The sequence below is a fragment of the Micropterus dolomieu genome, linkage group LG05 (genome assembly GCF_021292245.1).
Source record: "Micropterus dolomieu isolate WLL.071019.BEF.003 ecotype Adirondacks linkage group LG05, ASM2129224v1, whole genome shotgun sequence".
Lineage (NCBI taxonomy): Eukaryota > Metazoa > Chordata > Actinopteri > Centrarchiformes > Centrarchidae > Micropterus > Micropterus dolomieu.
The window spans coordinates 17,471,805-17,497,847 of record NC_060154.1 but is presented as its reverse complement, the minus strand read 5'-3'; the positions used below and the strand labels follow the sequence as shown (position 1 = coordinate 17,497,847).

The following is a 26,043-nucleotide window of genomic DNA, read 5'->3' as shown; positions in this document are numbered from 1 at the left end:
CCTCCCTGGCCTGCTCCTCTCCCTCCTCTGACTCAATTACCTCTTCCCCTGACTCTGCCTTCATCCATTGTGTTTGTTTGGAATCTTCAGCAAACTGTGCACTCTGAACTTACTTTTATACATGTGGTCACAGCATTAGCAACAGGTGTTTTCAATTTTGAGTCGTTGTGTGTAATGAATGACGCCAGGTGTGTTCATTTTGTTCAAATATTGCTGACTGTGGCAAGCATTTTGCATCACATGAGCTTTCATTTGAGAATATGAGCAGAGTTCTTTTGCAACTTGTGTTTCAGCAAGGAAAAATGTGTTAAGATTTATGTGAACGGAGGATTGTGTTTTGTGAATTGTGTCTTCATGTGAAATGTGTTTATGATATTGGAAAATGATGGCTAGATTTAGTAAATGTGTTTAGACAACTGGTCATTTGGTTTAGAGGATTGGCTTTTGTGTTTTAGCATTTGAGAAAAACTGTAAATATGATGCATTGTTAGCCTACAGATCACAAGAATATTATACTGTATAAAGTAATAAAACATAGCTGCAAAATGACCAACTATATGATAGCATAACACTCTGAAAGGGTCAATTCAGGTGCTTTTATATTTAGGCACATTTTGCTCATAATGTGTATGTACATTTAATTTAGTATCATTTTGAATGCAAGACCTGCTTGAATACATTTACATTTAAATAACTGTAACTAATAACTGTGTTAAATAGCCACAATTCAGTCAGAGAAAATAAGTGTTTTAATATGCCTCCTGTCAAATGACTTACTTGTTACATTGAATTAACATTTATAGCAGTATTTCTAGAATAGAATAGAATAAAGTTTATTGCCATTTGCACAGGTATGTTGCAGTACAGGTACATTGGAATTCTTGTGCGTCTCTCAGAGTCATCTTTAAAAGAAAAACAAAAAAACAAAGACATAACAAAGGTAAAAGTACATATATAAATTGAAAAATATATAAGGTATATACAAGTGTACACATACTTGTAAATACTTATTGCATGTTATATATTGCACATATTAGAGGTGAGTTCGTAGTATTGCACATTGTGTGTATATGGGATCAGGTAGTGGTCAGTAAGGAGTGAGGTATTTCTTTCCCTCCTTAATGTCCTGTGCCATGAGCCTGACAGTGGCTGGGAAGAAGCTTTTGTGGAAGCGGGCTTTGTGAGTGCTGATGCTCACAGGCCTGCGCTGTCTCAGGTTGTAGCTTAAACACAGCGTGAGCTGGGTGATTTTTGTCCCTGAGGATGCCCTGTGCTCTTCTCCTGCAGCGCTGAGTGTATATAGAGTCCATGGAGGGGAGGTCGGAGCCGATGACCCTCTCTGCAGTTTTGATGACCCGCTGCAGCGATTTCCTTTCAGCCAGGGTGATGTTTCCATACCACACTGTGATACCGTTGGTAAGGATGCTTTCAACAAGTCCTCTGTAGACTTGGGAGAGGGGCTGGCGTCTGACGCTGGCCCGCTTAAGCAGCCTGACGAAGTACAGCCTCTGTTGAGCTTTTTTCACTATAGCTGTAGTGTTTTTAACCCAGCTAAGGCTCTCTGTGATGTGAAAGCCCAGGAACCTGTAGCTGTCAGTCTGTTCAACCTCCGTCCCCTTAATGATTACACGCTGCAGAGGGGGGCTCTTTTCCTGAAATCCAGAATGAGTTCTTTTGTTTTATCCATGTTGAGGACAAGATCATTGTCCTCTCCATAGACAGTGATCTTGTGAACCAGGTCCCTGTATGATGACTCATTCCATCCTTTGATCAGGCCAAGGATGGTGGTGTCATTCGCTTACTTAATGAGGATGTTATTGTCCTGTGTGGAGGCGCAGTCATATGTGTACAGTGAGTTTAGGGCTGAGACAGCAGCCCTGTGGGGTTCCTGTGTTCTACCAGCTTCTACCAACCTGTAACCTATATTTCTATCACTCTGCTTACATGATGAAGCTTGTATGTGTAACTAAATACGTGTACTCAAGTAGTCAAGTCCATTTTATTTATAGGCCTATAGCCCAATAAACACAAATCACATATGTACAATCTGTACAGCATATGACACTCTCCATCCTTAGATTCTTGACTTTATTCAAGTACTATACTTGGGTACAATTTTGAGGTATTTGAACATCATGGTACCACTACTATACTTTTACTTTACTACATTTCAGAGGGGAATGCATTACTTTTCGTTGGGTTCAGTTGATAAGTTTATAAAATATGACGTATTGTTATAGATTACAAGAACAATATGTTGTATTAAGCAATAAAAATAGCTCCAAATCTACCAACTATATGATAGGCTATGTATTAAAATCTGAAAGAAGCCATTCATGAGCTTTTATACTTAAGTACATTCAGCTCATATTGTGTTTAATTTCTTATTATTTTGAAGGCAGCTGCATTTTTCACTGACCACAGTCAGAGAAAAGAAGTGCCTCCTGTCAAATGACTTGTAGCCTACCTTTAATTAACATTTATAGCAGGCCCCCCAACCTAAACTCTCAATACAATAACACTACCTGGCTTGTACTTTTTCCACATGTGTACTAATTTTGGAGTATGAATAACCTTATTTATAGAAGGTTGCCACCATGAATGGTAATTTTCCACCGTGAGATGGGTCATCAGGTGGATTAACTACTGAATGGAATAGCGCGAGCTGTTGATCAGCCATCGCTGTGATGGACACAATAGGATAGACAAGAGCAGGGGCTGTGATTGGCTGGTGACTAAAGCTCTGAGGGAGCTGATTGGCCGCTGCAAAGAGGCACGCAGTGAGCGTGGAAAAGACGCCCAGTGGCTGCGCGTGTGATGACGCAGTACGTCGCAAGCTGGATATAAACTGCAGTACCTCGCACACAGGTCAATGCAGGGATAACGTTACAAAGAGATGTAGAGAAGTCATATCTTTTATTAAGTTACACGTTTTTGACGCGTTTTTAATTTGTTGTTTTTTTATCTTCAACTTTGGTGTAAAAACGTGCTTTTGACTGTTTCTTCATCTTACGTCGAGCAGGACTGTCGAAAGTGACGAAACAATGAAATACATAATAGGAATTGGCGGGTAAGTTTTTATTGACAACAGTTAAAGTTAGATACGCAGTTTGCTAACATTTTTGCACGTAGAGCTAACATCTATTTATATGTAACATATTTTAAAGTTGTCTTGGCTAAATTTACTTATAGTTAAGTGGAGTTTGTAGTTTATAAAGTTAAAAACTTCAAACTAAAACGATTATGTGCAGCGTTTTGATATTGTTCGTGAAAGCATCTTAAGTTGTGGTTCTGTAAAGTCATTAATTTTGTAATGGTGATTAACGCTTCCCGGGTTGATCGTTATTCTTTTGTCCACACTTTTATCAGCTGCCCGCCAGAAATGGTATCAGCTGGACTACTAAACCAGTTTAAAGTCACGTCCGGTGTCTCTTGTTTGTTGTCATCAATCGAGCGGGACATTTGAAAATTCACCGCGAGATCTGACCAAAAGTGGAGGGAGATGTAACACTAGTGTTGTCCCCAAACAAAAACCGTTCCGTGTTATTATAGATGAATTCTACATAAAGATTTTAAAGTAGGAAATGACACAATTTTATCGCATTCAGCAGATTTTATGAAAGCAGAGCAGTGTGCGTTTTTATTCATTTGTCTACTGAGACTGCAGCTTTTACACGCGCACGCACACACACACACACACACACACACACACACACACACACACACACACACCTTTACTTACATTTAACAGTGGTTTAGTCAAATGTGACTTTCTGTCACTTGTATCAAATAAACTAACTAAATGTAAAATGTAAACAAAAGGCGCCACTTGTCCACTCACAGAAAGCTGAAGACTGGCTCTGCTGCTTTTTTTTTTTTTTGATTAAAAATGATTTAGTTTTAAACCAGAACTATAACTGCCAATACATTTTATTTATTTATTTATTTATTTATTTATTTATTTTAATGAATCTGCAATTTTATCACTTTTTGCCTTTTTGTTTGTTTACAGAGTCACTAATGGTGGCAAAACCACACTGACAAATAAATTGATCAAGACTTTGCCCAACTGCTGTGTTGTGCACCAAGATGACTTTTTCAAGGTGAGTTTTAGTAAGTGGATAGTAAGAGTTTTTTTGTGTTTTTGGTTGCGTTTTTCTTTTATGAACACTGCATGAGCATTGCATGGAAGCAAAGTAGTGGGTGCTGCCATCCCATGCACCCTGTTTTCCACAGTAGATATGGAAATTGTCATGGGGTCATAGTTTTTCTTCCTGGTTGTCTCTTCTGACTGCTTTTTCTTGCTTGTGTCCTTTTTAAAAAATAATAATAATCTTGTACCTACTGTGATGGCTTCAGTTAACTGCATTACTTTGCCAAAACCTTTCTTCTAACATGGCCAGATGCATCCATTTTCTATTTCATCTCCATTAGCATCAGCACATAATATAGTGTTAAGTATGCCCCTCTCTTTCCCAATTTCTCTAAATCTGTATACGTTTGTAAATGGCTTGTTTTATTTTGTACATGCCCTTTGCTGTGTGGCTTCTCTTTGTCTTCTGTGCACTTGTTTCATCTTATTACTCTGGCATGTGAGTGGGATCTGCAAGTGTTCAGAGCTGTGAGCTTGCAGCAATATTTTATTGGTGACTGTTATTTCAGAAACCTGATCAGATAGAAGTCGGGGAGGACGGCTTTAGACAATGGGATGGTAAGACTTCACTGAAGACTGCCAGTGACTCATTGTTTACCCTTGTACATGTCATATACCCCCACCCTCCAACATGACATCTTCATACTGCACACCATATAACTTGCACACCATTTTATATATATATATATATATATATATATATATATATAAATTTAAACTGATAATAACCTCCAGTAACTTGGAGCTAAACACATTTCCATTTTTCATATTCTTGACTTGTGTCTATTCTAATTCTATCAATCTTGCTCTACAGTGATCACAGCTATGGATATGGAGGCCATGACCAACACAGTAAAAGCCTGGATCGAGAACCCAGTGAAGTTCGCCCGTTCTCACGGCGTCACTTTGTCCCCTGCATCTGACGTGACCAACCCTGATGACCAGATCCACATCCTGATCGTGGAGGGCTTCCTGCTCTACAACTATCCGTAAGTTTATCTTGATTCACTCGGTTTAACTTTGTCCCGAACAACTGACCTGTATGTGCCTGTAACTGATTGATATAAGCGTGGTTAGTTGTTGCAAACGAATAGATGGCTCTGGCGTCTATTTGCACAATGTACAATTTCTTCTGTGGAAGAACATGTTCTCTGGAATATGGTTTTTTATTCTGGTTTTACATTTAATAAATATCTCACTTAACCACTCCGCACCACAGCATTTTCTGTAAAAAGGAAACAGGCCATCCTGTTTCTCTCAAATTCTAAGAAATTCATGACAACAGGCATTGGATTAGTGGTGTTATTTCTGTAGTGTCTGTGGTAATTTTGCATGTGTATCATTGGTACATGTATGTAGTGCCTTGCATGCAGACTTGGGAGGGTCTTGAAGATAGAGATAAGGGTTTCAGCAGAAAGAGGCTCCGCGTTGTCCTTGACGCTAACTGCTGAGTGATCAGAACTGTGCGTGCTAGAGATGAATGTCGGACACTCTGCAGACATACAGATAAGAGACAGCGTGAGCATTTGTTAGCTTTGCTCCTTTTTACTCTGGTTTCTGTTGAAGACGTGATAAATCTTCATTGATGACCTTGTACATTTCCCTTCTAGGCCCCTGCTGGATGTTTTCGACAAGTGTTATTACATCACGATTCCCTATGAGGAGTGCAAGAGAAGGAGAAGGTGAGAGTATACCCAAACTATGTATGTATGTTAGTGGCTACATCCCCACATTCCCCCACCCCACACACACACAGCAAGTGTTCCCTGACAGTGTGATTTCTTTTTAGTACAAGACAGTACACTGTCCCCGACCCTCCCGGCCTGTTTGATGGTCACGTGTGGCCGATGTACCTGAAACACAGGAGCGCAATGGAGGACTGCAGCTTGAATATTGGTATGTTGCATCCTGGATGCCTTAGCCAGTTTGTCAGTGCATATTTGTCAGATCAGTGAACCCTTTTTTTTATATATATATATTTGCTAATATTTTCTTAGGGAAATTCACTGTAACCTCTTCAGGTTTTAGTTTTGATAGTTTTTAAAGACAATTTTGGCACCCATCTTTTAACTGGGCAATGTTTTGTGTGTTGCAGTGTACCTGGATGGTTTGAAACCCAAAGAGGAGATCTACAACCAGGTGTATGAGGACATTCAGAACAATCTGCTCAATCGTTTATAGGTAAAAGGACAGAAGTATGCCACTGTTTGACACTTGACAAATTAGATTTAGAAGTCTCTACAAAACTTTAGAGATTTAAATCCCGCTTTGAAACATTTAAAGACTAGTGCATTCAGTATCTTTTATATTTTCTGCAGGTAAAATATTCTGCTTTTGGGATACAAATGTTAAAATTTAAATGCATATTTTCTGAAATAAAACTGTATTTGAGCCATGATAGTAGAATTATGAAAAGTAAAAAGATCTTTACGTATACAACCTCATCTCACAATGTTTTTTTTTCATGTCTTTCTTGCAGCAGGAAGACTCCTCTCCATCCCTGTACATAATTTGTAAATAGTCCAAGGATTTTTTTATTTTATTTTTTTTAAATGAAGCTTTTGTAATTTTATTCTTTGTATATGCAACAAAGCAATGTTAACTTATCATTGTCTTTTTATTTTATTTTTTTTAATCATCTTGAGATGATGAATGTTTGTTTTCTTTTTTTTTTTAAGTGATTGTTGAACATATCATTAGTATGTTACTGTTATGTTAAACCACTGACTTGTACTGGACCATTTTTTGCGTTCTCCTACAAATAAATGTGTTGTTTTTTTTTTATTATAGCTGTTTATATACAGTACAGCAAGAATCTCTTTGTTTTTTGTCATTACATATAAATGTACATACATGCATGCATAAAGAGCTACATGTGGCCTTTTATTTAATAATTGTAATTGTCGTTGAAATGATATTCCTGGTGAGTGGTTGAGCAAAGAATTGAGTTACAACCAAGTGTTGTCTTTGAAGAATTTATTTAACAAAAGAGAATAAACAGAAGTACTGAAACAAATATACAGCTGGTCCAGAGACCTGCCACCTAGGGCGGCTTCGGGTGTCTGGTCCCGAGCAAAGGGATGCATAATCATTCACAGAGTCTAGGTTTCTATGTTTTGGGGAACAGAGATTCTCTTTTGGCCTTGAATGAATATGCCAGGAGAGGAACAACAAGGGGGGGGTTACTAAACACTAGTAAATGTGGACAGACATAAGGAGTATAGGAAAGGTTAAGGATAAACACTATATATAATCAAGTTAGTTTATGATACAACACAAGATTGTTAAATGTAGGCCAATATTAATGGTAAAATGGTGTGTATGTGTGTGTATATCCTCACATTTGGGAAAACTGTCCATTTTGATTGGTGCTCAAACACAGCTGTTTCTTCTACAGCCTATAGCTTTTAATGCCTGTAACATGACTTTACAACACTGATCATCACTTGTTACACCTGCACCTTGGTAAAGATTCATCTTGCTCCAGGTGCTGATACCAGTGGATGAATGCAAATAATTAAAAGAAAAACAACCTGACTCATCTTTCTGGTTAAAACATTTAACATTTTACTTTATGTACATTCTCATGGCTTTGAGATGTTTCTTAACACTGGTGTACTCAACTGCATTAATTAGTACTTTTAAGTGTGGGAGTTGATTCTCATCTCAGACCTATAATAAAATATTTTTGTCTGATTAGAAAAAAGGAACATCACTTTGTGGTTGAACTGCTTGAACTCATTGGCATATTCAGATCTTGAGGAGGGATCCTGCTCATTTTGAAGGGGCACAACAAGCCATTAATGTTGGGAACCGTTAATGAAGAAGGTGACTAGAGCCTGTTTTGTCAAGGACTGATTAAGAAACTGGGACGTTGGATTTCATGTGATTAGTTTCAACTGTACCTACCAAACACGATCTCACGGTCAGGACATTTAAAAGCTTTAATGTCATTATCTGAATGTGTGATAATATGATGGTAATAGAATATAAACAGTCCACATGAACTACCTCTAAGCTGAGCCAATTTTGCTTGCATCTATTTTAGAAACAGGAGAGGCTCTGTTAAAACCCTATATCAGTCTCTCCTGAGGGTTTTAGCTTTGAAATAGCTGCCCTCACTTGCCTCAAGTAGATGCCTCAGTAGGTCATTGACAAACCACAAGATTTATTAGCACTAGATTTACAGCACATGAGGCCCGAGGCACGTGCTGATATCACCTATGTTTCAACATATATAAATAGGTCAGAATAATTTGTCATTTCCCCTTAGGGAATACCATATCCTGTCACACACTTCTGCTTATTATATGACAGCTAAACAAAGAATAGATCAGGTAGGTGAATGTGTTTTGGGACTCCTCATAGATGTGGTGGAAACTAACTAAGTACATTTACTCAAGTAGTATACTCATGTACACTGTAAAGGTACTTGAATAGTTAAATTCTGCTATTTTATAGTTATATTATTATATTATTATTATATCAATAAGACTTTATTGATACCCAGAGGGAAATTCACAAGCTACAGATAAAGTAACATATATATATAAAATATATAAACATAAATTCATATGAGCCCCACATTTACGTTTATACAATAATGCATCAATAGTCATAATCCAATAATATAATGTACTTTATATTCAAATGTGTTATTCTACAAAATTACATAATGTAAATATTTTGTTGCTAATACTTTTGTACTTTTACTTAACTACATTTTTAAATGCATGACTTTCACTAAGAGTATTTTTACACTGTGGTTTTCCTAGTTTTACTTAAGTAATACATTTGAGTACTTCTTCCACCACTGATTGAGAACCACTATTTCTTTCATTGGAGGAGCAAAGGGCCATTTTGACTTCATAGTCTATGCTTTGACTTCTCAGTCAGAGTTTCAAAGGTAGAAGGGAGTAACAGGTTACTTTGGGCTCCAGTTTTTTTGGAAAAGGAGAGTGTCATCTGGGGCTTATAGTGCATATATATCCAGCATATAATGTATTCCCTTTCATTTTATTGACCCCTTACAGCATGCTTTCAGTTCCTAATGACATCAGCTGTATGTACACGTAATTTGTCATGTGTGTGTCTTGTGGAAATGGAGTGACAAGGTGATTGTCGTGACGCTCTAACAGGTGGACGTGGAGAAAACCACACTGGCCTGGACTCCCGGTGCTAAAAATGACAGCAGTGTGTGTGGTGGCTGTGGAAGCACGCACACAGGTGGATCTGTTCACCGTGAGGCAAACATGAACCAAACAAAACATTCCTGTGACGATACACACACATACATAATCATACTCAGAAGGTTTACAACACTACGTGTGCCAGCTACACGTGCACGCTGTGTACGTGTTCATGCACACGTCAACCGATGCACGTTTGAACTATTGTGAAACAGAGGCTGCAATATCCCAAGCTGCTTTACAGTGAAAACAAATCAAGTCTGGGTGTATTCCAGGACAAACCTGACATTACCCACACTTTACTAAATCATGTGACTGAAAAACATCCAGCAACAGTGCACGCCTGGCTTAAGTCCATAATATCAGGTACACATGATTATTTTGCCTGAGAGCAGTGTTACACTGAGGATAAGGCTATTTTCAGTTTTTATGATAGCACTTCTTAGCTGATCCTCCATGTGTATGCACATACTGTACTGAATGGTAACTTTGAGAAGGTGCATCAGTTAGGTGTCATGCCATTCTTTTATATCTCTTAAATGTCACTTTGGAAAAGAGATGAAGTACGTGCTCTGAGGCCTTGTGAAACTTGGTTTTCTGCGGTTTTAAATTTGTGTTGTGGACAGATGAGTCTGTCTGGCCTTTGTTTTGGATTCACAAACCTCTTCTCGGTGTGCATCATAGGACACTGAGGGTTATTACCAACATGGAAAAACTCTCACTTAGTGTTGCAGCATGTAAACTGAAGTTTACTATCCACATGTTCACATTTAGACAACTACTGTTTTGAAATAATTTACTTTACATACTTTATACTTCTACCCCACCTTTATGTCAGAGGGAAATATTATACTTTTTACTTCACTTAGCAGATACTTTCCAGATTAATATTTTATTAATCCACTAATTTTATTATTTAACACATTTCACAGGTCAAATCTGGAAATTGTAAACAAACAGGCCTCCAGTAAAATCCTGCCTCTTTTCCAAAACTCACTGTTCATTGATGGTGTCAGATCCCACAGTACCAAGAGAGGTGGTTTAAATCATGTGTGTCAGCGAGTTAGCAAGGGAGGAGATATCTTACGTGCTTAAGCACTGTGAGAGACCACCCAACATGTTTGAGGGATGATATTCATCCAGTTACAGCTTGCCTGAGCCAACTAGGCCTGGACCCCGTGATCGTGTCCTTAGAATTGACACACATAGGCAGTCACATACACACTTCCCTACTCCTGTTTCTTACACTCACTCATAGATTTATATTCACTCAGACTTCTGAAAGGCTTGGAGTGCTTGCCATAGTGTCTGGATGTATTAAGAGGCGGATTCTTGTGACGTTGGTGCAGGACCAAATACAGGACGTTTTTTAAGGTCTAATCTGGAGTGTGCTGGTTGTCACTATGCACTCGGGACTGGCACCACGCTACTGGACACCAGTCTAAATTAAAGGCAAAGGTGAGGGCCTCTCACCGACTTCCTGCCAATCTACCACCTCATGTGTATGTGTACATGTGTACACACACTGGATATGGAGACATCTAAATAAAAAGGCACCATAAAAGGCCAAACTACTTGTGAATGTAGTTTTCTCTGCTTTTGGTACACAGATTATGAAGGATTCCCTCTTTTGGAAGTATTTGACTTTTTTTCAGGCAGTATAGACCAGACCCCAGGAAGAATAGCTGTAGTTTCGGCTACAGCTAATGGGGATCCTATTAAATAAATAAATAAAAAATACCCATTTTAAAATTACCCATCCTGCAATAACTGTGATGGTAGAAAGTCAAGCACATAGAATATCAAATGTAAAGCTCTCCCTCACATGTTGCACATTATAAAATTTAATGATCTGTAGCCTAATATATGAGGGATATCAAGCTCTTTAAAACTCTATGATTAAAGTCTGCAAATAGAAACATGACCTGAGTTTGAACACACCACAAGTTCAGATATGAAGTGCAGACATTCTGTTACTTCAATACCCGTTGAAACACTCACAGGGGGTGTAAAGGATTAAATTGACCTCAAAGTAATGTTCGTGAAGTTCATCTGAACTGCAGGTTCATACTGATCCAAAATTTCATAGAAAAGAGGAGAACTTTCTTGTCACTTCTCTCTCATCTTTGCCTTATTTTCAAAGCTAAAAACAAAACGGACAGCGACTGATACACACCCACAAGGTCACGAGACTTTTTAAAAATAGCTCTGAGTCGCAGCTAACTTTCAGTGAGGGTCCACCGCCATCGTGTGGCGAAGAGGTCGACTTTTCCTCAGTGTAGCGATTCAACAGGTTGAATACAGCCAAGTGCGGTTTCTGCTGGTGGTACACTCCAAATACCACCAGCCGCTCTTCCATGCGCAATGTGCTAAGTAGGCTACCAGGAGATGGAACTTCCAACAGATAGGCCTATTAACATGCAATGTAATTTATTTCCTGGCACCTCCATCTTTTCTGTAATAAGATACCCTCGAGTCACTGTAAAACATACAACCACTGGAATTATGGTTTAAATGCAGTGACAGTGTGCGCCATGACGCACAGAGTTGCATGTAAAGCCCATATGTTTTTGATATTTTTCACTGTAGTAAATAAACTTCTACTTTTTTCCACAAAAAGATAGACTTTTTATTTGTTAGTTAGCTAATAACTGGCTTCGTGCGCATGCTGAATAAAATCTGAAGCCCACCCAGTTAATGGTGGTGAAACGGTTAAACTGACATGAGTGCAGGTCCTTGCAACATGGGTGGATAAAAGCATTTTTCTTAGAGAAACTCACAATACAAACATATGAAGACGTTTCCACCCAGACTCTTTCTCTGCGGTGCTGCTGTGCGCAACTGCGTGACGGAGTCGAGTGTATTCAAAACACCAGCCCATCACCTCAAACTTAAATGGTCGTAGTTAATGTCTGGACTCATTGCTGGAGCTTTTCTAGATCCGCCTTCACATCGAGCCATGGAGAAGTTTGTGCTTGTATTAATTTGTCTACTAGAGGTTCTGGTGTGTTTGGGTACCGGTCAGCACCATTTACGCGCAAGTGTCGGACCGTGGAGACACCGGGTCCAGTGGGAGAATAACGGTCAGGTGTACAGTTTACTGAGTACGGGGACTCAATATCGATCACCGGCGCAGACCAGAAGACGCACTCAGCTCTTACTGACAAGTAAAAACAGTTTTAACCAAGTTCACCATCCTGTTGCGCTCAGGAGATCCACCAGAACCAGATCTGGAGACCTCGAGTATGCAGCCGAGGGTCAGTCTCAACGCAACGACCTCAGTCAAATGGATGCGTCGGTTCTTGGTACTGATGCGGGTCAATATTTACTCGCCGCAGGACCAGCCGGGAGCCACAGCCAGGCCCCACGGCGCATCGTAACCACCAGAGAAGCTGTGGCTGTGGGGCACAGTTCACAGCATGCACCGTCTAACGGCAGCGCTGCTGCTTTCACCACCACCCAGGAGTTCTCTGGCAGCGGACTCCCACGAGGAGGCCGGAGTACACCTGGACGTGACGCTGGCGCACAACAGGCCACAGATTCACCAGGAAGATCACCGGACTTTACGCACAACCGAAGTGGCAGGATAAGATCTGAGAGCTCGGAGTCAGCTGCCCGGTCACCTGCCACAGCTAGAGGTGTCACCATCTCAGAGGATAGTGGGAATGCACGTCGCACCCCCCTGCAAACCAGTTTGGGAGACTCTCGCAGTGCGCAAGCAGCGCACTCACTGACCAGAATCACCCCGGAGTCAAATGTTTCTCCCACAGCGCTGTCCAATAACGCAGTAGAAATACACTTTCCTCGTCCAAGGCCAGATACAACACGGACTGCGGACGGGAGTGACCCACGGGATCCGCACAGTATTCACCACCGGAACTCAGTTTTCTACAATATCTACCCACCAGACCGCAGAAACAGGATCACAGTGCGCCCTCCACCAGGACCGGGCTATGGCACCAGATTCTTCCATAATGGTGAGGCAAACAGATGATATTAGCTACTACCAAAGACTGACACAAGCATTCATATTATAAATCAAAGTCAGAATAATCAACAAGCCCTATTAATTCCAGCTCACTGTGAAGCACCAAGTGGAGTAATGCATGAGGCAAAGATGCCCCATGTTCCTTTTCACGTTCAAAATGTAAATCCCCCTTTCCAGCACATTTTAATGCATTTTTAACGAGACTGAGAGTTAATGCCCCTTAATGATAAAACTAATGTCTCCAGTATGAGTGCCTCTGAGCAAAATGAAAATTAAATGGTTGATTGATAGACTGGGGGCAAGTCATTAATAGTTGCCCAGAAGTGGTGAAGAAATTACCACTATTATAAAGTTCTCCATTGAAGAATTTGCTCAAGTATGCTATTAAGGTGTTTCACATCAAATAGTACTTCGAAACTAATAATATGATGCCCCTGTATTATTTTTTAGAATTTCCTACATGTATTTTTTCTATTTTATATCAAACCAGTAACTATAGACAGATTATTATTTTTTTACTTGTATAGATAGAGGTGAGACACTCAAGCTAATGATCTGATGACTACATACATTTGTGTTGATTATGCCACATTATGAATTGAGGATTTTCGCCCCAATTTTCTCAGAGAATATAACTGAAAAGCTTCCACCTCTTTTTGACCCAAAATTCATTGAAGCCTCTATTTTCAAAAATCTTTATGAAAAGTAACTGTGCCTCCATGCACATATTAAATTTTTAACCTTCAAGTTGTGGATTCACTTTTTCTGCAGGCCTCCCAGACTTGGTTCCTGACCCTTACTACATCCAAGCTGCCTCTTACATCCATAGAGTGCAGATGTATGCACTTCGCTGTGCTGCTGAGGAGAACTGTCTTTCCAGGTGCACTCATTTATTTGACATCACACTGCATTAATCTCTCAAGTCAAGACTAATTAATTAAATCAGTGAATTAGTGGAGATATAGGTAGATGTCAGTCAGTCTAAATGAACCTTTTTTGTGATTCTCTTGTTGCCGTTTGCCCTTGACTGACATTTTGTTATGCACATGCTCTCTACTGTGTGATAACATTTTAAATCTTTAGACACAGAAATCAATAAGATATACAAATATGAATAAAGACAGAAAGGTAAGCATTTAGGATTCCTTTGAGGTCGCCACATTAGGATGTGTGTTGGCCTCAGTCCCATTTGGAAGCTACAGCTGAGTGACAGAGCGGCTGGACACAAACCTGGCAACCACCCGAGATTTTCTCCTCTGATCTGAGCAGCCACTTTGGCAAGTAAAAGAAGCTCTGAAATGAAAGGCAAAGGGTTCCTGAGGTGAATGCAGAAACTACTGAGGCAAGACCAGAAACCACCTTGGTCGCTTCGACAGTAAATCACCGTTATGTAAACTGGTCAGTGAGGAGGAGTTAAATGTGCAGGGGAGATGTGTGTGGAGGAGAATGTGGTGTAAATATACCACAAGCAAAAAGCTGTTAGCAATCAACCCCAGCTGTGGTCTCCGGAGGTTTTCTCAGTGTCATTTCTACTCATTGTGGAGATACTCAAGGTAAACATGACTCATTCTCTTCTTGTATCTCTTTCTTTTAGGTCTGCAAATCATCCCAGTGTGAGGGACCTGGACTACAGAGTCCTGCTGCGGTTCCCACAGCGAGTGAAGAACCAAGGAACAGCAGACTTCCTCCCAGTGAAGCCCAGACATGAATGGGAATGGCACAGCTGTCACCAGTGAGTTCAATGTTATTTTCCAGACCAGTACAAACACACCACCTAGTCGATGCACAGTGGTGTGCAGACTCTGGTTTTTGACCTACCAGATTTCACTGAATGAAACATCAGATATATGTCAGTTAATACATTTAGTTTTAAATATTACAGAGTTTCTTATACTTCGTGTCTTTATTATTTTAGCAGCCATCATACTGAGATGTAGTCCTCCATGGATCTTCACAAACATGAATAAAGTTTCATATTTTGGTCACAATAACCATCAACATGAGCTGACCAAGAAACAGAAAAGGTAATTTCCACAACACATTGTCTTTGTGTCTCTGTCTGTGTGTCTGCAGGCATTACCACAGTATGGAGGCCTTCAGTAACTATGACTTGCTGGACGTCTCCACCGGCCAGAAGGTCGCTGAGGGACACAAAGCCAGTTTCTGTCTAGAGGACACGTCCTGTGACCCGGGAATACGACGACGCTTCGCCTGCACTGCTCACACACAGGTTGGGCTTCCTGGTTTATTATGTATTTATTTTTCCATTGATCTATCCTTCCATCATTTTATTAATTCATCAGTTGATTTATATAACTTTTTGTATTTGATTAGTATTTTATGTCTCTATATATGATATAGAAGAAATATAGATGAAATCCAACATAAATTTCATATAAGTTTGGATTTTTCTCAGGGGCTCGGTCCTGGTTGTTATGATACTTATCACGCCAACATCGACTGCCAGTGGATCGACATCACTGATGTACCACCTGGAGACTACATACTCCAGGTGAGAGTGTTTAAGAATATCCATCCATCGTCAACCGCTTATCCATGCAGGATAACTTGCAGGGTGGCGGGGGGCTAAAGCCAATCGCAGATTACATCAGGCAATAGGTGGGGTACACCCTGGACAGGTTGCCAGTCCATCGCACCACTCACACTTAAAGACAATTTTGGAGAAACCAATTAACCTAGCCTGCATATGTTTTGGATGGTGGGAGGAAGCCGGAGCACCCACACGGTCAATCAAATAAAATATATTTACACTTTGTAGCTGTTTCTGCTGTTTCTCAGGTGACAGTGAACCCTTCTCAGCTGGTTCAGGAGTCAGACTTCTCCAACAATGAGGTGCGCTGTGACATCAGGTACACAGGAAGCTACGTCCAGGCAAGAAACTGCAGGATCACTGTGTAAGTCTTGTAGTGTTCTTGCTCCTTATAGCTGAGACCGGAAGCAAAAGAATGGCTCATCACTGATGTCTATTCTTTGTTTCACAGAAGCTGACCTGACTGAAGATTTCCCAAAGACACATATACTTTATATCTTCTTGTTGCTCTTTATGTACAGTTGCTACTCTGTGTGCAGCTGTTTTACATTCAAATGTTTGCTACTATATAAATTAATGTCTTTGTATTTATGTCATATGATATATTATAGCTACAGCCCGACTGGCTACATGTTAAGTTCTGTTATTTGTAAGATTAAGAATCATTTTTAATCGAGGTAAGACTGTGCTGTTAGCTGTGTGTGTGCAGAAAATGTGAGGAAAGTGTCGTTCACAAGTTATTCTAAAGGAAGCTGTGCAAATGTATTCAGTCACTGTAAGACTAAACTGGTGCTCTTCTCCCCTGAAATGTATCAGCATAAACAGATCCTCTGTCTAAAATTGACCACATACTGTACGTATTGGAGTGAAGGATTTATGTGCTGTGAAAAATGTATAAACCGTATGCTCTCATGTGTGTATTTTGAACAGTATGGCATTTATGATTTGGTGCGATTTATATTACCCAGCTATTACCCAGCAGCAACGGATATTCTGTTAACAATTTGATTGTTTGAAAGGTGTTTTTATGACGTTTTATAATAAAGTTTATTCATTTTTTTGGATATAAATTTATTGTCTTCCACACAGACAAGCAACAAACTTACACTGAACACAACTAGCTGCCTTATATACACTCCCTCCTGCAGGTAATTAAGTTGGTAAAACTACTTAGGTGGGACCACCATCATTTTTATAATATTTACATAAATACAAATTTCTATCAATAAATCAATCAATCGCATACACTCAAAATAATCACATAAATCAGCATTGTTGAGCTCTTTACTCCCCCCACCCTCAGCTTCATGGCTTGCTCCTGCAGCTCTTAAGCAGGTGCTTGGGCCTACCATGCTCTTTTGCTTTCGCCCCCTGCTGAGGAGACAACCAGGAAGAGGTGAGTACTAACATTGTTTGCTTTATCTGTGTGAGCTACTTTGATATCTAACTGGACCAGAGTAGAATCACTTAATACTATGTTGTGAACCTTGAATATTACTGATTTGAGGTTTCTTTTCACACAGGCAGGATTGCTGGGCTTCCTTGACCTCCTCTGAAACTACTCACAGCAAAGAAAGTTATCAAATATTTAACAACCTAAATAAACAATCAAAAAAAGACTGTGTATGGCTCCTGCTTTATCAATAATCCTCACCTAGACACTCAGTTAACTATGTCAGGTAATGGAACCACTGGTCTCCATCACAACAAATATTTAACAAAATGAAGTCATTCCACTGCTCATTAACCTTTAACAGTAGGCAACACAAGCTGAGGGCCATTAGCGTGGGGAGTGGTACATTTCTTAAATGCTTTTGGAATAACACACCTCAGAGAAATACCTGAAATAATTCCATTTTGCATGTTTATGTTTTTCGGAAATGTCAGCAAAGAACGTAGAGCTTCACACCACATGCCTGTTGCGTGTTTGTCATGAGAAAACATTCACCTGGCAATAACTCCATGTGAGGTGTCTGGGAATGTCTCGCTCTATTTACACTTTGTCACCAGATTTATTAGGGACACTGTCTGGTTGGTGTGTGGAAATGTATAAATCACCACAAGTATTTTTAACACTAATTATTTTTGCTCTATTTCAACAGTGCTCTTTGTTGTCCAGCAAACATACCATGTCATGGTTTTGTAATGTTACATAGCATTAAGTTGTTTTTTTTAGCTTTTGACTGTGTAAACTCATTTGTTACAATATCACAATTCTCGTAGAAAGACAATTAAGGATATTCAAATTATTCTAGTACATTTAACTAAGTAAATTTAAGTCATTGACAAGACTGTATGGCTGACACAGGACCCCTGGAGTGATTTGTGCTTCAACAAACCTTTTTGTGGTCCTTGTAAAGTGGAAGATTCCAGCAACCTTCATGCAAAGCCTTGGTATAAAAAGGAAACAGTTTCAGGATGTGTATGAGATGAAAATGCAGGCAAGTGGGAGCTGAGGTCATGGAGTATGTTTTCTCTGCTGCTCTACAGCATCTGTGTGCACTAGACTTCTCCACTCCATCTCTTAGTAATGGCAAGAGTCTGTTTTCAGCCAAGCTGGCTGTGGGTTTCTCAGATGTGTAAGTTTGCTCTTGTTTACTGGGTTGATGAGACCATCTGTTATTTTAGTTATGAAGGCACCAAGAAAACCAAAGGAAAGTTTTAGAGAATTCTGATCAGTTCACACTTCATTAACATTACTGTGCATTTGGTACTCAAACACACTAATACGGGGTGAAGGATGTATTCAGATCCTTTACTTAAGTAAAAGTACCAATAGAACAATGTTAAAAGACTCAGTTACAAGTAAAAGTCCTCCATTCACAATCTTACTTATGTAAAAGAAGAATATCAGCAAAATGTGTTTAAAGTGAAAGTACTCGTTTTGCAGAAAAATGCCTCCTATGACTGTAAGGTTATTTTATTTATATATATAGCTATATAGCTATATAGCTCAGTGGTTAATCAGGGTGGGGGTATCCAGGTGGACCCTTGGGCAAGGTTCTTAATGCTACTTGCCTACCTCAGGCGTGAGTGAAACCGCAAATACAAGAGCCATAGTGGCTCGGACGTTGTCCAGGTCAACAAGGTCCGCATCAGGTGCTAGGGAACCAGGGTAACCTGATGACAAATGGGCTACTGGAATGGAATAGAACAGAAAATATGGATCTGATACAACGCTACTATACAAGCAATCCTGGTGAGAGAGGTTATATGCAGAGACTGTAGGGTATATGGATGCTTCGAAACCCATCATCAACACTGACAAAGAAACAACTCCTAGCTCAGTGTTCGAACATCCGCAAACGGCAACCCCTATCACAACTAGAGATTGATGAGGTACAACAAACATGCTACGGCAAGGGGGAGCCAGGACGACAGGTCAGCGGAGAGATGTCATCATCATCCCCACACTCAGAGATTGGGTCCCAAGCCCCAATAATAACAAGCCCTTACGGCACAGAATCACTCAACATAAGGGCGCCTGACCTACGATTGAAGATCGTAAACAAGCTGGACCCCCAAGTACAATGACAAAGATTGCCCACTAAAGCCATAACCGAGACCAATGAGCTGATGTACGCCACAGCAACAGTGATCCAAGAGATACTTGGCTATAAGATGAACACCACAAGCCACAAAGAGCATTACTCCCCATGGAAGAGAAGGCTAGAGTCCAAGATCAAGGCAACACGAAGAGAGGTTAGTCAGCTCTCAGAGCTACAGAAAGGTGCAAGGAAGGGACTACCTAAGAATACAACAAGCTGTCGATACCTGAGGCTCTGGAGACTGCTAAACAAAGACTTACCGCTCTGGCTACTCGCCTAAAGAAATACAAGGGAGAAGCAGAAGCCAGGAGAATAAACCAGATGTTCTCCACCGAACCATCCAAAGTGTACTCTCAGTGGCAGGGTAATAACACAAGTTCAGACCCACCCAGGGCTGAGACTGAACAGTACTGGAGAAAGAGGCATCCCACACCACTGCTCAGTGGCAAGTGGATCTAAGAACAGATCACAGCAATCTCCCAGAACAAGATCCAGTAACCACTACAACGGCAGACATCCAAGAAAGAGTGGCAGGTATGAAGAGCTGGACAGCACCAGGCCCTGACATGATCCACACCTACTGGCCGAAGAAACTAACTGCACTCCGTGAACGCCTGGCAGCACAAATTAACCAACTGCTGATTGATGGGACCCACCCAGAGTGGTTAACCCAAGGATGGACAGTCCTGATCATGAAGGACCCCCAGAAAGGAACAATTCTATCCAACTACTGGCCAATAACGTGCCTCTGCACAACTTGGAAACTCCTGTCAGCTATCATAGCGGCTAAGATGAGTAGGCACATGGCTCAATACATGGACAGGGCCCAGAAGGGAATGGGCAGTAATACCAGGGGAGCTAAGCACTAGCCACTGATTGATAGAGCAGCCACTCGAGACTGCAAGACCAGGCAGACCAATCTGTGCACCGCCTGGATTGACTACAAGAAAGTCTACAACTCAATGCCCACAGGAAAAAATGGAACTCATAACAAATGCCACATACATGGATACTGGAATGCTTGGAAATGTACAAGATCAACAGGACACTAATAGCCTTCATCAAGAACTCAATGGGGCTGTGGAAAACAAGTCTGGAAGCCAACTCAAAGCCAATTGCACAAGTCACCATCAAGTGTGATATATACCAAGGCACTATTCTCGCTGCTGTTCTGCATAGGCCTGGAATTGGAATGTCGTTCAGACTGGACAAGTGTGGCCGCATGGTATCAAAAAGAGGGAACGTGATCAGAACTGAGGGGGTTGAACTACCAGAAGGACACATTGCAGATGTTCAGGACAGCTACAAATACCTTGGGGTGCCGCAGGCTAATGGAAACCATGAGGAGGTAGCAAGGAGGTCCACCACAGCCAAATACCTACAGAGAGTAAGGCAGGTCCTGAAAAGTCAGCTGAATGGGAAGAACAAGATCCGAGCCATCAACACATATGGCCTGCCAGTCATCAGAAACCCTGCTGGTATAATTTACTGGCCAAAGGAGGAGATAGAGGCCACTGACATCAAGACAAGAAAGCTCCTCACAATGCATGGAGGGTTTCACCCCAAATCCAGCACCCTGAGACTGTACACCAAGCGTAGCGAGTGAGGCAGAGGGCTAGTGAGTTTCAAGACCACTGTCCAGGATGAAACGACAAAGATCCAAGAGTATATCAGGAAGATGGCCCCCAAAGATGAAGGACTGAAGTGAATACCTCAGGCAGCAGAAACCCAAGGGTGAGGACAAGGAAGTTGAAGAACCTTCATAGAAGGACAAGCAACTGCACGGCATGTACCACAGACAAATAGAAGAAGTGGCTGATATCAAGAAATGGTGTGGTCTACCACACCAAGCAGGACCCCAGGGGCAGACTGTGCAAGGATGCCCCTGAGACAGTACAGCACATAACAGCAGGGTGAAAGATGCAGGCAGGAAGTGCGTACATGGAACGCCATAACCAGGTAGCTGGCATAGTGTACAGGAACATCTGCCATGAGTATGGGCTGGAAGTCTCAAGGTCAAAATGGAAGACACCTACTAAGGTAATTGAGAATGACAGAGCGAAGATCCTGTGGGACTTCAAGATCCAGACTGACAAACTGGTGATGGCTAACCAACCAGACATCGTGTTGATCTACAAACAGCAGAAGAAGGCTGCGGTGATAGATGTGGCAATCCCAAGCGACAGCAACATCAAGAAGAAGGAACATGAGAAGCTTGAGAAATACCAAGGACTGAAAGAGGAGCTAGAAAAGATTTGTAAAGTAAGAGAAACAGTGGTGCCAGTGGTAATCGGAGCACTGGGGGCTGTGACCCCCAAACTGGGAGAGTGGCTACAGCAGATTCCAGGTAAAACATCAGATGTCTCTGTCCAGAAGAGTGCAGTCCTAGGAACAGCTAAGATACTGCGCAGAACCCTCAAACTCCCAGACCCAAGCTTGAGGATGACACATACCACCCCGGAAGGGGTGAGAGGGGGATTATTTAAATTTTTATATATATATATGTAACATTATCAAATTACACTGTGTAAGAAAAATGCCATTGAAGCTGGAAGTGATTGTAACTTCTTTATAGACGGTTTGGTGGTTTAGTCCAGTGGTTCCCAACCTAGTGATCGGGCCCCTTCAAAGACTCACAACATACATTCGGAGGGTCATGACATGATTGACAGGGTAGGAAAGAAGTTCTGCTTCATGAGTGTATATGGATACATTTGCTTCTTTAGGCCTTAAACAGTTATTTAAATAAAGCTATCTTAGAAGTTTAGAAGGGAAATCACTCTTTTGGTAGAACTGCTAACAACTCAGACACCTGAAACATGATGAGGGGGCAGTTTTCTATTGTAAGCCACTGGTTTAATCTTCTATTTTATGATCTTATCATATGTTTTTAATCTGAAAAGTAACTAGTAAAAAAGCTTATATTAATAATCCCCTCTGAAATGTAGTGGAGTGGAAGTAAAAAGCAGCATAATGTAGAATGCAACTACCTCAAAAATGTACTTGAGAAGTACTTGAGTAAATGTACTTGGTTACTTTCCATCGCTGTGATGATACATGGATGCAATAGATGGGAAAGTATCCGAGATAAGGAGAATCTCAGTGCATGCACTGCAGATATCCACAGCACACTGAGCTTGAACCCATTTCCCTCATCCTCCTATCCAAACATGGCCTCTCAGTCGAGCCTTCACCATCTTTGGTCAGAGAGCCCTTGAGGTGATCCACTGATGTGAATATGAGTGTGACAGGGGGTCAGGGCAGAGCCTCCTTTGCTGATCCAGGTGCTGTTTGCTCAGGGCAGGCCGGCCTGCTAAGCCTGCAGGGCGTGCAGGATGGGCAGAGCGGCAAGTCGGCCCTGCCTGCCCTCGCTGGAGATGGCGAGGAGGAGAGAAATTCCACAGATCTGCAGACGGCCAGGAAAACCTGACTGCAAACTGCTGACATCAGCAAGCACCATCCTTATCACGGGCTTACTGTCTGTGAGGCTGTGCCTAGAGGCCTGACTGTCTGAGACTCCCAGTCAACAAGTGTCAGAGCCAACAGGCTAGACTGGAGTGACACTTTATGGCAGTCAGTTTGTTCCTTTTACAGACACAAACTGCAAAACTGTCAATACCAACCCCTTAACCTTTATGCTTCTGATGTTAGAGATATTTGTTCCTGTGTTTAGCATTATTATTCTGTACATGCTTGTTCCAGCACTGAAGCTACATGATGCTTACATTAAAGCTAAAATCAAATTTAAGACAGTAGATGTTTTTGGCCCCTTGGGGCCTTGATTCAAGCTGTAAACACCAACTCCTAAAGGAAATATCTAGCAACCAAACCCTCCACCATCTGCTAGTAACTTTGTTTGGTGCTGAGCAGTGTTCAGAGCTTTTGTGGCTGGAAACGGTGCTGATGATGAGTGGACCAGTGAACCAAAACAATGAGCTAAAAGAAGCTAAACATACAGCAGAGTTGAGGGAAACTGCAGATAGTGATAGTTCTGTAGGTTTGTCACTGCGAGCCACATTGTTAATATGCAGATATATTTGGTCCATTGTTAATCTAAAAATCTTGATTAGAGTAGCTATAAGTTAAACATGCAAATCTCTGCAGCGGTTTAATTTTAACTGTACCATTATATCAGCTGGAAAAGTCTGAATATCTCTTGAGTCATGTATTAGTTTGACTAGAACTCAAAATAAACTCCTGTGGGTTTGAACAAAACTTGTTCACATAGTGTGAGCTCATTGCGATAGACCTGGCGAAGAGTCTATGGGACTGAAGAGATTAATCCAACTCTGACAGGGCAATAATCAACACTGTGCAAATGTTCATATAATCAACATCCTTCATGTAACACTTTTAGATGATTACGAACTCACGTGTGAGCTCAATGAGAGGACAAATAATAATACATCTATCAACTATGACTAATCATCCAATTTAAGTTTTCTTCTGCATCTCACTTTGAGTTGACGGGAACAGATTGGAAAGTTGTTTTTCCCCCGACAGAGCTGATGTGCAGCTTGTAACAGCTGCTCTGAACTGTTAAAAGTGTTAAATTAACTCTGAAGTATATACATCTACACCCACACAACCACTGACATACTGAAGTGTTGGTTTTTAAAGCTCCCTGCTGTGTTTGAGCAGAGTCTGGAGCATGAGCTGGCATCATTAGTAAAATAACCTGACGCAAGCTCTGCACTACTACTCTGTCTGGATATCTGTATTTACCTGTTTCGAGAATTGTTTGTTTATAGCAAAGAGTAGGTGCTGTTTGTGTGAGCACATTGGAAATATGAAATATTTTTCTCTCCTCCTTGGTTTTACACAGCCGAGTGTCTGACATCCTGAATAGGGAAACAATGTTTACCTGGGCAAGACATGGACACTGACCATTTACACATCATTACAGATTTAACAGAGCTCCCCGTTTCAAATAGAAGAACGTCTAATGACCTCTGTACTTTTCCTCCCAAAGCTGCTGTGTAAATATTATAACACTCAGCAGGCTGTCTCAGTGAATACATGTTGTTATTAATCCTTTTATTGTATTATTTTTGGGCTGGGAAGTGGGATTGGACAGGGAGGCGGCCCGGATGAGGCTGCGAACAGGGAAAGAGGGAGAGGTAGTGGAGGGGAGGGTGAGGAGAAGGGTGAAGGGGGCTGACAGGTTATTCCACTGAAACCCTTCGGTTATTTTAGGTCTGAATTTGGTTGTAAATGCTCGAATTGTTTTATGGGTTTCACACATGAGTGTCAGACAATGTTTAAGGTGTCTCCTCTCGTACCAAACATTTGTTCATGTGTCATGCTTCATGAGGATGACGCTTTATGGCTCCACAGATGAGACATACGTATAACAAACACGCATGGGGGAGCAGACGTGAGAATGTTTTTGTCTCCTGTAATACAAACTGTTGAAGAAGAGAGGAATGCACCTGCATTTGTTATTGTGACTGTGCAAACATATTTCATGTTTTTGTAGACATTTTGTAAGAGGACAACACTCAGTCATAGATCAGAGGATGCTAAGCATGTTTTTTAACAGTACTTCACAAAAACAGCTTATTTGTTAAGAGTTTTTTTTGGTGAGCTAGAAGCAATAGGTAACAGATAATTATTCAAATTTAAGTATCTTCATCCAAATTATAGTAGTTTGGAATAAATATGTGTGTAAATAAAATACTAAATCATCTTCCTCTACATACTCATTGTGCAATGGTATGTACATGATGTTCTTTCACTGTTAAGCAAGCAGTATAGCTATACTGTACATTTACTAGATCCATTTATAGATGTACACAAACATTTCTTTGTATAGAGTAACTTATTACATACCGTGTTAATTCCAGCGTTCTTTGCATTACAATGCACTACTCATCCAGCTCAGTAAAAATCAGGCCACAAACCTGCACATATAATTTTTGGTAATAATTTTACCTGTATATAAACAGCTGTAAAGCTGTACTCTGATCTTATCTTTGGTAAAAGTAGCAATTCACCACATATAAATACTCTCTTACAAGTAAAAACCTTACATTACTGAGTATTCTAACAGCTGTGATTAAACAATCATTAAACACACAGGAACATTATGTTGTGCTCAAAAAGCAGCCTCCATTTATGTGTTTCCTTCTGAACCACATGCAGCTATGCAGTTATGATTGATTGATTAAGACAACATCAGATGAGACCTTATAATGAGACAAGAAAACATCTGTGACATTTTGATGCATCTCATAAATTTGGAAAGACGAGATGTGCGCTCTGCCCTATGCCCTATGACATCCAGGGCTACAGCAATGCAGTAAAAAGAGACACATATATAACCAAACAGAGGTGTGTTTGTGTGCATGTGAATTAAATGGTGCCCTGTAGTGTCCTGACCATAGACTCTGAGTTTTCCCTTTGGACAAACCATAAAGCCAACATTTAGATGTCAGATGGTGTTAACTATAGGTCTATAGTTTTTAGTGGGTTACTTTGATTTTAAAAAACCTACTACAACTTAGTTTGGCAAAACAATCCCAACTTAAAATCCACTCACCATCTTTACTACTACCATTATATGTGGAGGTTTTAACCCAGTGGATGGAGTTTGCTATACAGAGTGGTTGATT

At 40.7% G+C, this 26,043-nt stretch overlaps 3 protein-coding genes across 4 annotated transcripts in view; 2 read left to right on the top strand and 1 right to left on the bottom strand.

Annotated features, from left to right (window-relative positions):
* faf1 (Fas (TNFRSF6) associated factor 1) overlaps positions 1-26,043 on the bottom strand; it is a 1,021,784-nt gene that overhangs the window by 712,684 nt on the left and 283,057 nt on the right. The window lies entirely within an intron of this gene.
* LOC123970678 (muscle-specific beta 1 integrin binding protein) lies at positions 2,868-7,690 on the top strand. Of its 2 annotated transcripts, XM_046048885.1 has the most exons (8): positions 2,868-3,070; positions 4,013-4,103; positions 4,663-4,711; positions 4,968-5,142; positions 5,764-5,835; positions 5,943-6,049; positions 6,249-6,334; positions 6,633-7,690. In XM_046048885.1, exons 1-7 carry the CDS (start codon positions 3,045-3,047, stop codon positions 6,332-6,334), a joined length of 606 nt encoding a protein of 201 aa, XP_045904841.1. In that variant the 5' UTR covers positions 2,868-3,044; the 3' UTR covers positions 6,633-7,690. The 2 variants fall into 2 exon arrangements, with proteins under 2 accessions (XP_045904841.1, XP_045904842.1); XM_046048886.1 differs by lacking the exon at positions 4,663-4,711 and having other exon boundaries at positions 2,870-3,070.
* On the top strand, positions 12,197-16,939 carry loxl5a (lysyl oxidase-like 5a). The gene is made up of 7 exons (XM_046048859.1): positions 12,197-13,319; positions 14,102-14,210; positions 14,925-15,062; positions 15,404-15,560; positions 15,747-15,842; positions 16,130-16,245; positions 16,333-16,939. The coding sequence occupies exons 1-7, from the start codon at positions 12,251-12,253 to the stop codon at positions 16,337-16,339; spliced, it is 1,692 nt and encodes a 563-aa protein (XP_045904815.1). The 5' UTR covers positions 12,197-12,250; the 3' UTR covers positions 16,340-16,939.